General features: G+C 44.2%; 1 protein-coding gene across 5 annotated transcripts in view; it reads right to left on the bottom strand.

Annotated features, from left to right (window-relative positions):
* LAMB3 (laminin subunit beta 3) overlaps positions 1 to 12,281 on the bottom strand; it is an 89,991-nt gene that overhangs the window by 8,742 nt on the left and 68,968 nt on the right. For all 5 annotated transcript variants that reach the window (XM_053246838.1, XM_053246839.1, XM_053246840.1 and 2 more), the window contains 2 exons: positions 3,539 to 3,746; positions 1,129 to 1,270 (listed from right to left, as the gene is read on the bottom strand). In XM_053246838.1, the coding sequence (XP_053102813.1) occupies positions 1,129 to 1,270; positions 3,539 to 3,746 (350 nt within the window). The remainder of the gene's footprint in view (positions 1 to 1,128; positions 1,271 to 3,538; positions 3,747 to 12,281) is intronic.

Below are 12,281 nucleotides of genomic sequence, written 5' to 3'. Positions count from 1 at the left end.
AACTTTAAAGCACTTTTGTACAACCTGTGACCAACAAAGTCAAATGGCCCACCAATTGTGTTCTGAACCCACCAAAGACTCCACAAACTTCCTGGGTTCGAGTGCCAGCCTTGGGGTGGCAGTGGGAGGTTGTCAAGCACTTGGCAGGCAAGTCACCACAATGCTTGTGGACGACATTCAGCTTGGAGGGTCACAAGTTTTGCAGTCTTCCTTAAGACCCATATTAGACACGAGGTTTGTCATGCCATAAGTTCTGGCATGCTTGCTTCTCTTGTGTAAACAGCTTGTGTGTGAAGAGGTGATCCATATTAGGAATACAGTATGAGGATAGAGAAGCTTTAACCCCAGTGTAGTAGCCCTGATCCAGATTCAGTCCCTGCATGTGCTATTTCCACCAGGGCTAGATTAAGGTCCTTGTAAGCCCTAGGCATTCTCATAATCATAGACCCCCGAGCACTGTGAATATTGTGCCTAATGGATAATCCAGCCCTGGTTTACACAGGGAAAACATTCTCCTGTTGGAACAAATGGGAGCTTTTTTCTTGTGTAAGCAGCATATGTGGGGTCAATCCAAATCAGGAATGCAGTGGGGGGACAGGGTTAAAGCTCACCCACCCCACCATGATCCAGATCAAGGTCCTTCAGATGTGCTATTTACACAAAAAACAAGCCACGTACAAGCAAGTGTACCAACCAGGGGAGCAGCCACAATTGAAGAAGGTGGAGGTGGGGGACAAATGGCCCTGGGCCCCTGAGGGAGGGGACCCGCCAGCTTGGCTATAGCTTACTCTTTGTTCTCTCAGGGGTGTAATGTGGGGGGGGGGGAGCACGGGGACGGAGCGCCGGTACTTCTCAGCTTCTCTGGCTGTTGGGGTGGGCATGGCCATGGAGGCTGACATGGAGAGTGCCTGCACTTCTGAATTTGCAACTACATCATTGGATCTCCCTTATGCCGCTCTGAAGTAGGAGGCAGGGCCGCATCTTCACATTTTGTTCCAGGGCCCACTCCAACCTTGCTAAACCCCTGCAGGCCAGGGCTAATAATACAACTTGTGTCACATCTGATTTGTCCTTTGGAGTAAACAACTCACAGGGTTGAACACCACAAGCAGAGCATGCATCACTCACTTCATCAAGGCGGCCTTGGATGAGCCGGAGGGAATAACCAGAACCACGGATGGTGTCTTCAGCCTCCTGAAGGGCTGTGTTTGCTTGTTTTAAGTTCTCTTCCACATCTTCCACGTTGCCTTTAATGACATTTGCACGGTTCCTAGGAAAATATTAAACAAAGAAGAGACACAGAGTTTGGGTTTTTGTTATTAATTTTATAAAGCACTCCTCTGGATTCCTATCAGGTATTGCTTTGTGACTAGCAGAAGATGATAAACAAATACACTGAAGCAGTAGGGCAAGCAGGCAAAATGCTACAAAGAGCTTCTAAATCAAAGTAGGGGCAAAACCTTGAACTGTCCAGCTGGGCATCTTAGGTTCCAATGAGTGCTTATAGAACCATTTTTTGGTTGATCCATTTTATTGCGTGCTCTTAGAACCATAGAAATGAGTGCTTATAGCCATTTTATTTATTTATTTATTTATTTTATTTGATCTTTAGGGACTTTTGTTCAAAAGCGGTAAATAAAAATATTGGGTTGTATTTGTACTCGTGCTCACAGAAAAGCTGGTGAGAAGAAAGAGATCCCATCCTTTTAAGCCAACATGATGAGGGCTAGTGTCATGCAATGATTCCAAGAAGGAGCTGTGCACCAGGATATCCTTAGTTAACCTCTTAGCTCAACCTTAAAACCTCAATGGGTGGCTTTAGGCAAGTTACTATTGATCACTCAGCTGCAACCCCCGCCCCCACCCAACACCAGTCCCCCATCTGTCATCTGGGAAGAAGGATACAAAATGGCAGGTTGTTAGCAGCTTGACCACTCTTCTGAGAGTCAGTCACTGGCTAATGTGTAGAGAGCTCCAGTGGATGTTCCTTGAATGGCTGCTAATGGCTCTGACTAGTTTGAATGAGTGATCATAATGGGTCTTGCAAAAAGTACACAGGACCAAACAGAGAGTGCTAACTGAGCAAAGATGCACCTTTTAAAAGTGGTGATTCTCTTTATTTAGCAGAGGAAAAGCAACTGCCTGATCCAACCCCAGCACAGCATCCCTGCAGATTGCAAACCCTTTGGGGACAAGGGACCATCTTTCTTTCTTACTTACTTACATTTATACCATTGCTGAAAAGTGGAATATAAATATTCATAGTAGTAGCAGAAGAAGAAGAACAAAGGAGGGACTGAAAGTGACATCACTCTGTCCTCCTTCCCTCCCCTCTCAGCAAATATGTGTGTTAAGCCAGTGTGAAAAGAGCAAGCAAGATTGCAATGGGACAGAGACCAGATATTTTAGGTTGGAATGGAAGTAGCTGGGCAGACAGTGCAGCATCTTAAGATGCAAGGGAAGAGGAGAGCTGGTCTTGTGGTAGCAGGCATGATTTATCCCCTTAGCTAAGCAGGGTCCACCCTGGTTGCATATCAATGGGAGACTTGATGTGCAAGCACTGTAAGATATTCCCCTCAGGGGATGGAGCCATTCTGGAAAGAGCAGGAGGTTTCAAGTTCCCTCCCTGGCATCTCCAAGATAGGGCTGAGAGAGATTCCTGCCTGCAACTTTGGAGAAGCCACTGCCAGTCTGCGAAGACAATACTGAGCTAGGTGGATCTATGGTCTGACCTCCTATGTTCCTAAGGGTCACTCTATGGAAAACTGATTCAGTCTATTGTTGCTAAGAATGATGTGCTATCTTCCCAACATCCATTCAAAGCTCAATCTGTAAATTTATGCAAATAAACCAAATATTTTGTAATTTTATTTTAATGAATAAAATATTCATTTACACAAATTTACGAGCAAGAAATGCTGTCTTTGTACAGTGTTCCCTCTAATTTTTTCATCTATGTACAGAATGAGTTTTGATCTGGATGGCAGTATCAAGGCAGTGTGCGTGGACATGCATTCAGAGTAGGGCCTTTCTGATTCAACCTCGGCGGGATCTAAAATTAACGAAGCGGTCATCAAAAATTGTGTGTGCATGCACATGAGCACATCTTACAGGGAAAACCGCCACTGACGTACTGTGCAATGCAACAGAATTGAGAGGAGTCCCATCTGCACTGCTGAATCAGTGTAAACACTGTCATAGGAACACATGAAGTGGCCTGATATCAAGTCTGATCATTGGTCCTTCTAGCTCAGTATTGTCTACAGTGCCTGAAAAGCAACTCTCCAGACTCCTGCCTGAAACACTGGAGAAGACCCTGCCAGTCATTGTAGACAATATTGAGATGGATGGGCCAATAGTCTGGATGGGCCAATATTGAGCTGGATTGGCCAATAGTCTGACTCAGTATAAGGCAGCTTCCTATGTCCCTGTGAATGGAGGGAGCCACTTCTGGCCAGTCCCAAGATGCCAAACATCACTGCAATTATGTGTTGGTTCCATCACTTTTCTGAGCCAAAGCTTCCAAAGTCCTCATTACCTGGCTTCTTCAGCCTGCTGCTGAAGCTGCTTGGCCCTAGCAATGTCACCAGCAGTTTGGGCAATGATGCTTTCAGGGCACTGCAGTTTAGCAGCCAGAGTCTGAATTTCTTTCATCTTCCTCAGAATGGTGGCAGCATCCGTCGGGAGGTGGAGTGAAAGGACATAATCGCTGACCTGCTGGATGGTAGCAGCATCAGTGGCTGGATCTGCAAAGATTACAAATGAAAGTCAAATAAAGAACAATTGAGATGAATTCCCTGATAACTGAGCAAAGAGACACCTCTTATATTTAGCTGCGGGAGAACTGGCCCTATTCTACCCAGCACAGAATCCTACCCTCTGACTGTTACAAGTGTCTTCCTTGTTTTGCTTTTTAAAATTGTGGGCCCTTTGGGGACACAGAGAGCCATTTTTAAAATTCCTTTTGCTATGTAAACTGCTTTTAGAACTTTTTTGTTGAAAAGCGATATACATATTTTTAATATTTTTTATTCAATCAACTAATCTGTATGATCCCCATCACATGTTGAGGTCATCTGGAGACATCCGTCTCCAGTTACCACTGGTAAGTCTGGTGGTGACTCGGAGCTGGGCCTTCTCTGTAGCTGCTCCTGGCCTATGAAATGCACTCCCGGCAGATATCCATAATTTAGGCTCATTGTTGGCCTTTAAGAGAGCCCTAAAAACTTACTTGTTTGGTCTGGGCTTCCAAGGCTTTTGGATGGTTTTAAAGTATTTCTAATTGGTTTAAAATGGTTCTGAACTATTGCAAAGTTGTATTTATATTGTTTTAAGCAGTGTGTTTTAAATGCTGTTTGTTTTTGAGTTTTTAAACTTGTGCACCACTCAGAGTCTTTGGATGGGGCAGTCCAGAAATGTAATAAATAAAACAATAAATAAATAAATAATCATTTTTTAAAAAAATCTTTCAGATTCTACAGAAGCCTTCTGAGAAGCTTAAACAAACCATCTTTGCTGCTCTTCCAGACAAGGACACAACCTGGCAAACTGCCTTTAAAGCTGGTTAGGTCCCTCCAGAGGAGCTTCAGGTTACAAAAGCCTTCCCAAGGCAAGCAGTCAATGAGAAATATATGTTACTTTCAGAAATAGAACATCTAGATGTGAAGTATTTCTTTGATACCATTTAGGTTTGCAATGTGAAGGACACACTGGGCAAAAAAACAAAGGATTCCATCTATATGCAAATCCATAAGTGGTCAGGTGACTGAGAAGAGAGCAGAAAATACTAAGGAGAGATTAAAGAAGGGGAGAAGAGAGGCATATAGGAGTTGGGGCAAACTACACATAGCACACAAAAATATGTAAGATATTACAGTCTTTTTACAAAGAAAAGCTTTTTCAATTGATGTATAGAATCACAGACTTTAGAGTTGGAAGGGACCTTCAAAGTCGTCTAGCCCAGCTCCCAGCTCAGTGCAGGAAACGTATATAGCATCCCTGACAGATGCCTGTCCAGCATCTCTTTGAAAAACTCTAGGGAAGGTTTTCCACCACGGCACAAGGCAAGCTGTACAAATTCTTCTTAATGTCTAGCCTAGGTCTGCTCCCTTGAAATTTCAACCCACTGGTTCTAGTCCTGCCCTCAGTCCTGAGTCAAGGAATAGCAGAGGTTCTCCATTTTTTCCATTCAGCCATTTTCCCCTCCAGAAAAGGAAACTGTGGAATTCCAGGGGCGTGGTTCTGAGGGTACAACCTTGAGCCCCTGGTGGTGCAGTGGTAAAACTGCCGCCCTGTAACCAGAAGGTTACAAGTTCGATCCTGACCAGGGGCTCAAGGTTGACTCAGCCTTCCATCCTTCCGAGGTCAGTAAAATGAGTACCCAGAATGTTGGGGGGCAATATGCTAAATCATTGTAAACCGCTTAGAGAGCTTCCAGCTATAGAGCAGTATATAAATGTAAGTGCTATTGCTATTGCTATTGCTACATGTGCATCTGGAACCCGGCGGGTGTGAAAAAACAGAGCGGCAAGTGGTTTGGGCTGAAAAGTGGCCAAGGAAAAGATTGTGTACCCCCTGTGCTGGGTACTCCGTTGAAAATCACACCAATATGCCCCTCATTAATTTTTGTAAAGGCCATAAGAGCTTTTACATATATTTTTGCATGTAACTTGCTCCTTAGTTATCGAGATACAAATTGTGTTGACATTCATTTCATACCTAGACAGGGCACAAGAAAAGAAGAGTTGGGTAGTACCAGCTTCTGTCCATAGTTATGTTATGTGCACTCTTTTCCCTCTCTACTGTTGGCAATGCTTCTGTCTCTCTAGACATTTTTCAAAAGCAGCAGGAGATAACTAATCTATCACTTTCAGTATCTGCTATGTCCTAATGCTCTCAGCATTTCAGGAGTTATCCTCCCACCTAAAAATCTCTCTCTCTCATTTTCTCTCCTAGAAACCTGTCATTTCATAGCATGCTTGCTCCTCAGGAGGGACTGCTAGGATTTTCACAAAGACAGGGCACATCTCCTCCCAAAGGAAGTAGACTCAAGAAATAGATACTATTTAAAAACACACACACTTTTAAAACAGGCAAGAAACTATGTATGGAGGCAAAGGGAATGGAAAATAAGATATGTCATTTACTGTATCTAGAAATGTTGACAATGTTGGCTTCACATTACCACCGGCCAGTCCAGGAGTTGAGAAAATGTCAGGGAGATGCTGGGATGCGGGAGCGTGATTTAGATGTGATGTCTAAATCATGCAAGCCCACATCCTGAGATTCTCCTCCCAACATTCTCTTGACTCCCATTCCCAAGATCCAGAAGTAGGCAGATAATCTCTGAATTCAGATGCCATGCCCCCCACCAGGAATTCACACTCTCATGTCCTGGAGTATCTATATTTTTCCAGCTTCTAGACGGGCCAATGGCTGTGTGAAGTTGCCCTTACGTTGCCCTCCACCATCCCAGCATGAGCCTCTACTTCAGTTGTAGGTTCCAGTTTGCCGAAACTGGTCATGTTGTCCCATCAATCTCAGCATATCCTGACCTACTTTCCTCAGGATACAACAACTGTTACTTACTTGAGGTCTCAGTTACAGATGTTGCATCCTGTGAAACAAACAGGACAGGATATGCTGAGACTGGTGGATTCAAGCGACACAACCAAGCTTGGTATATCAGATCCTACAATGGAAGTATAGTCTCATGCAGGGATGGGGGGCTTGTGCGCTCCTAAGAAGGTGGCAATCTCAGCTGCCATGGGTATCTCTGAACCATCCCACATACATCTGGTCCAGAGAAAACCCTATGCAGGCTAAACTTCTGCAAGTAGTTTCCAGACTTGGCATGTCCTTTCTCTGAAATATGTCCATACATTACCATTCCAAGCTTTCCCCCACTATAAGGTATGGCCTTGATTTGAAAGAGAGCTCCAAAGTGTCTTTTAAACATAACAAGGGAAGTAAACCCAGAGGATAACCTTTTAAAAACTCAGTGCATAACAGCTGTTATGCAAAATGGATTCTATTTCAGTGACAGTGGATCAGAAATTAGACAATAGGAAGTAAATGGTGTAAGACGTGTGTGTGTGTGTGTGTGTGTGTGTGTGTGTGTGTGTGTGTGTGCGTGCATGCGCATAAAAAGGTTGAGGTCCCAGAGACTGCTAAGTCTCTGCTGTTTGTTATGTCTGTCAGAGCCAAAAGAATCCTTTTGTAGCACACTCTCCCTGAACATTTGCAAGCTTATTTTTCACATATTTTCTCATTTGTTGCATTGTCTTGCAAGGGCGGAGAAACCTAAGAATTGAAGCTTTTCTCCAAGCAAGAATTGTCTATAAACTAGCTTGCTGTGACCTCAGCAGCAGAAGCAGACAAGAATCCATCTGCTTGAGCATATAGCAAGATGTTTTAAGGATTTATTGTCTTGCTGCATTATGAAAGTGTGAAACCTTTGATTAACTAATTGGTCCAATAAAGAATACAGTTTCAGTTGGGGTGTGTGTGTGTATGTGTGTTTTTAAACAAAACCAGCAGTTGCAGATGAGTTGCCATTCTTGTAATGGCAAGAAATAATTTGCCTAAGATCACAGAGGAGGTTTGTGGAGGAACAGGAAAACAATGATAATGACAGCATCTCTGTCTCCTTCCAGATAAGCTAGGGAGTATTATGACACAGCAGCACTGAGAACATAGTGTGCCAAACATGTGGTCTGACACAAAGGGATAATAAAAGCATAATGTATTGTTATAACACACACAAGCAGGCTATTAAAATTTCAAATAAATGCAGAATTGATAGCAACAAAAAGCAGGCTCATTTGTTTTTTAAAAACTACACAATACATTACAGACTCAGACATTTTTTAAAAAAAAAATCTGCTATTAGAAGGAAACAAATAGATCTTAGTCAGTGGCATAGCCACCATGGAGCAAGTGATACTGGTGGGCATCTGGGGGTCTGGCATCTGGTGCATCTGGGGGGCTGGCATCTGGGTCATCTGGTGGGCATCTGGGGGTCTGGGTCAGTGGGGCCAGACCCCCAGCTGGCAAATGAAGTGCTTGCTATGGTAAGAGGGAGATGGGCAGCACTTCTGGGACCAATGCTAGCATTGTGTCAACATCAGAAGCACCTCAGTGCAGAGGCATAGCCGACACTGGGCCTGGAAGAGCCACCGGTTGGCCTCCCTACAAGCAGGGGAGAAAAAAGAGCACCCATATGGAAAACAAAAGTGCTTTCCTTGCCAGCTAGAAGAGACCAACTGTCAGTGCTTCTGGGCCCAGAACAGTAGGGATGGGCCCAGATTCAGTCATATTAGATGATGGAAAGAAATTCGAGACTTTCCAGCATGCATACTATGAGAAAAGGAGGAAGGGCGTCTGATTTCCAGGGAGGCACTGGAGAGGAATTTGATCTTGTGAACTGTTTTGACCTCACAGTGGAGGTTGATGAAAGGGATGGACAATCCCCTTTACCAGAAAGAACATCACTAACAGCTCCTGACAGAGAACCCAAGAATTAGAAGTATGCATGACAGGAGACCACCTAAAAGACTTCAGGACTTTTTCACTGAATTTTAAATTAATTCAGTTCTGGTTGTTATAAAGGGAAGGGATGTGTTGTATTCTATCTAGTAATCTTTTATGTTTTGTTGTTGAGAAGGTTGTCCCAGTGGGGGTCCTGTAGAGCATGTGGGAGGTAGAGTCAGAAAGGAAAAGATAGAGAAAGGAGAAGTTGAACACTGAGTTATTTCTGAATACACTCTTAGTTAAATCTGCTTAAGTTAAGATCACTTTGTGTTTATGAGGGATGTAGCTATAAAATAGCCCTCTGGGATGACATGCTAATGATATCACTGTAGGGGGCGTGGATGATGCGAAGGCAGGTGGTAGTGAAGGGGCTGCTACAAGCCTCCCTTCCTATGCCCCTTGTCAAAATATGGGACCTACTTTCTACTTCTTTTAATATGGTGACTCTTACCTAGGGTCTCCTCCCATGTGCTATAGATTTGGTTTGTAGCCACCTGTCCGCACAGGGGTTACAAAGGGGTGTTGTCTATATACTATGAGCTGCTGCTGTCTTAAAATTACTCTTCCATGTGCTGTGAATTTGGTTTGTATAGGACTGTAAACACAAATGTTATTATAGAGGGACACATGGATACGCACACACAGAGAGACATGGTGATCTCATAAGCCTTCTCCCCTTCAGAAAGTGGGCTAAAAAAATTAGGTAATTTTTCTTTTTAAAATATGTTAAAATCATTAAGAAGCTTTTCTCTAGGTCTTTGTTTGGCTAGTAATCAAAAGGTGCTTGCTTGGCACTGATGGCTAGAAATGCTTGCTTAAATAATGGCTTTTGATGGCTGGTGATACAAGCTAAAAGACACCCCCTACCTCCTGGGAAGCCACCTAATGGTGCAGTTGGGAAATGACTTGTCTAGCAAGCCAGAGGTTGTTGGTTCAAATTCCCGCTGGTATGTACCCCAGACTATGGGAAACACCTATGGGAAGCAACGATATAGGAAAGAGATGCTGAAAGGCATCATCTCATACTGTGCGGGAGATGGCAATGGTAAACCTCTCCTGTATTCTACCAAAGAAAACCACAGGGCTCTGTGGTCACCAGGAGTCGACACTGATTCAATGGCACAACTTTACTTTACCTCCTGGTTTTTTGTCTTTTTTGTTTGTTTGTTTGGGGGGGGTGGTTTAAGAAAACATTGCAGCAGTTGTGGCCATTGAAGGAGACAGGCAGGTCTGAGCTATTGTGATTGACTGAGAGGACATAGTGAATGGTGTGGGGGGAGCTCTAATGTCATTCTGTTTGCTTTTGCAGAACAGATACTACAATGAAGGTTATCATCTTGCATATTTGTAAATATTACAAAAACAGCATATGTTTCCAGTATTCTCTCCTTAATACCGAATGATAGTGGTGAATGCAGAACAGTACTATAATAAAGTGAAACACACACCATTTAAACACTAAAAGCTGTTCTGGAGATTTTAATAGCTTGATAGATACTGTGAAAACTATTGGGGGGGGGAATGTGGGGAGGGGGCAGAAGGCTCTCCAGAAATAGCTTCAGTCAGAGTTAGCAACCCTATACCCTGCAGAAGCATATTTGTGACCTTCAAAGGTTTTTCAGCTTTGTATTGTTTGCCCTGTGGTCTGCTGTCTCTTTAAAACTGGAAGCTGTTTAATGTGCATATTCCAGTATTCAGCTCTGTAGCCCAGGACTTCATAGGCAAATGAAGGAACCGATTCAGCAAGTGGCAAATCCTAGAGGGAAGGAGGCTTTGGTCTGTGGTAGGCTTAATTATTATTGTTAGCACTGCTTTGATAAAAGTAATTGAAACCAAACAGGAAGCAATCTAAAATGATCCTATTATATTGTTTGGGTTTTTTAAAACCACTTTTTAGCCTACTTTCCCCTTAAGGAAAGTAAGTATATGAGATCACCCGGGAATCTGTTTGTGTGTCCGTGTGTGTGTCCCCACCATCAACTTTGCAATGCCTGGACCAATATGAACTAAATTGGGTACAGTTGTAGGGACACCTCAGTGGCATAATCTGTGATTGTCATCCACACTGATTCAACATGGAATACCTATAAACATTTGAGGTGCAAGTGGGCTAACTTGTGAACCACCTAACCAATTTGAACCAAATTTGCTACAGCTGTAGGGACACACAGAGACGGCTCAAGGGCACATCTAGCAGTTTGTAATGATGTAATCCACCCCAATTCAAGATGGTGAACGCATGAACATTTGAGGCGCAAGTGGGCTAGCTTGTGAGTATAGTAATTATCAATTTAAATTATAGTGAAAGGAAAGTAGGAAGATTAGTTCTTACCAGAACATCTTGTTTCATCCTTTAAGTGGAATTAAACAAATGCTAACTGGAATTAAACTAATGTTTTCATTAGTGAAACAATGGGAAACAAGCCTTATCAAGTAACTTTTCTCGAACTGAGATAATCCAATTCTGTTTTTCCCCCTAGAGCTGCCATTTTAATAGGCCTTTGTAGCTGGAGTTTGAACAGCTATGTGATTTTCAGCAATGGCATGTTTATCTTGGTGAAGCTAATTCTTGATCTAGCAGTTATTAAGGGAACAGAAGCAGGCTAGGCCACTCCTTTGGAAACTCGATTTCCCCGTCTTACAACCTGACCCTATACATATTTACTCAGAAGTAAGTTCCACTTTGTCAATGGGACTTCCATCTAAGTGCATGTGCATACAACTGCAGTCTTAAAAATATTACTAATCAAGGATTATGTTTGCTAAACTACCCTTAGAACTTTCTTTTTAATGTTACCTTCATTGGCCTTTGGCGACTTTCCATAAAGCTTATCACATTTCAAAGCCTTTTTAACAAACCCACCATCACTATTTGCTATCTGCACCCAGATGTATTATACACTTTAGAGACAGTCAGCTACTGATGAGATGAGGAAACTGAATTCTTTCACTCTGTTAGAAAACAGCATTATAATTTAGTAGTGTGCATGGTTTTGGTTCGGGGCCATTGGTATGACCGCCGGACTGGTTCAGAAGTCCGGCGGTCCGGAGGTTCGGGGGGCTGTAACTTTAAGCGGGGGGGGTTGTACTTACCCCCCCGCGCCGCTCTTCCCCCTCCGGCGCTGGTCCGTTCAAATGTCTTCTGGGGGCGGCAGGGTTCCTCCCTGCCGTCCCTGCCCCCGTCGTTGTTAGTTTAGGAGCCAGAGTCTTGGACTGAGCAGAAAACTGGAAGAGAGACGAGCGCTGCAAAGCCTTTTAAAAAGAGACTTGAGTAGGTTAAACGTTTGTAAAAGAGACAAGCGGCTTGCCGAGCGCTAGCGGCGCGCATGCGCCCTGCACGGCGCGCGCGCTCGTCTCTGACGCTGCCGCGCGCGCTACACATACGTATGCGGTGCGGCAGCGTCAGAGACGAGCGCGCGCGCCGCGCAGGGCGCATGCGCGCCGCTAGCGCTCGGCAAGCCGCTCGTCTCTTTTACAAACGTTTAACCTACTCAAGTCTCTTTTTAAAAGGCTTTGCAGCGCTCGTCTCTCTTCCAGTTTTCTGCTCAGTCCAAGACTCTGGCTCCTAAACTAACAACGACGGGGGCAGGGACGGCAGGGAGGAACCCTGCCGCCCCCAGAAGACATTTGAACGGACCAGTGCCGGAGGGGGAAGAGCGGCGCGGGGGGGTAAGTACAACCCCCCCGCTTAAAGTTACAGCCCCCCCCCCGTGCCGGTCCGGGGGGGCTCCGGAACATGCACACCCCTA

Source organism: Hemicordylus capensis, chromosome 4, assembly GCF_027244095.1.
Source record: "Hemicordylus capensis ecotype Gifberg chromosome 4, rHemCap1.1.pri, whole genome shotgun sequence".
Lineage (NCBI taxonomy): Eukaryota > Metazoa > Chordata > Lepidosauria > Squamata > Cordylidae > Hemicordylus > Hemicordylus capensis.
The sequence above is the reverse complement of the archived record's forward strand: the minus strand, read 5'-3'. Positions and strand labels throughout refer to the sequence as shown.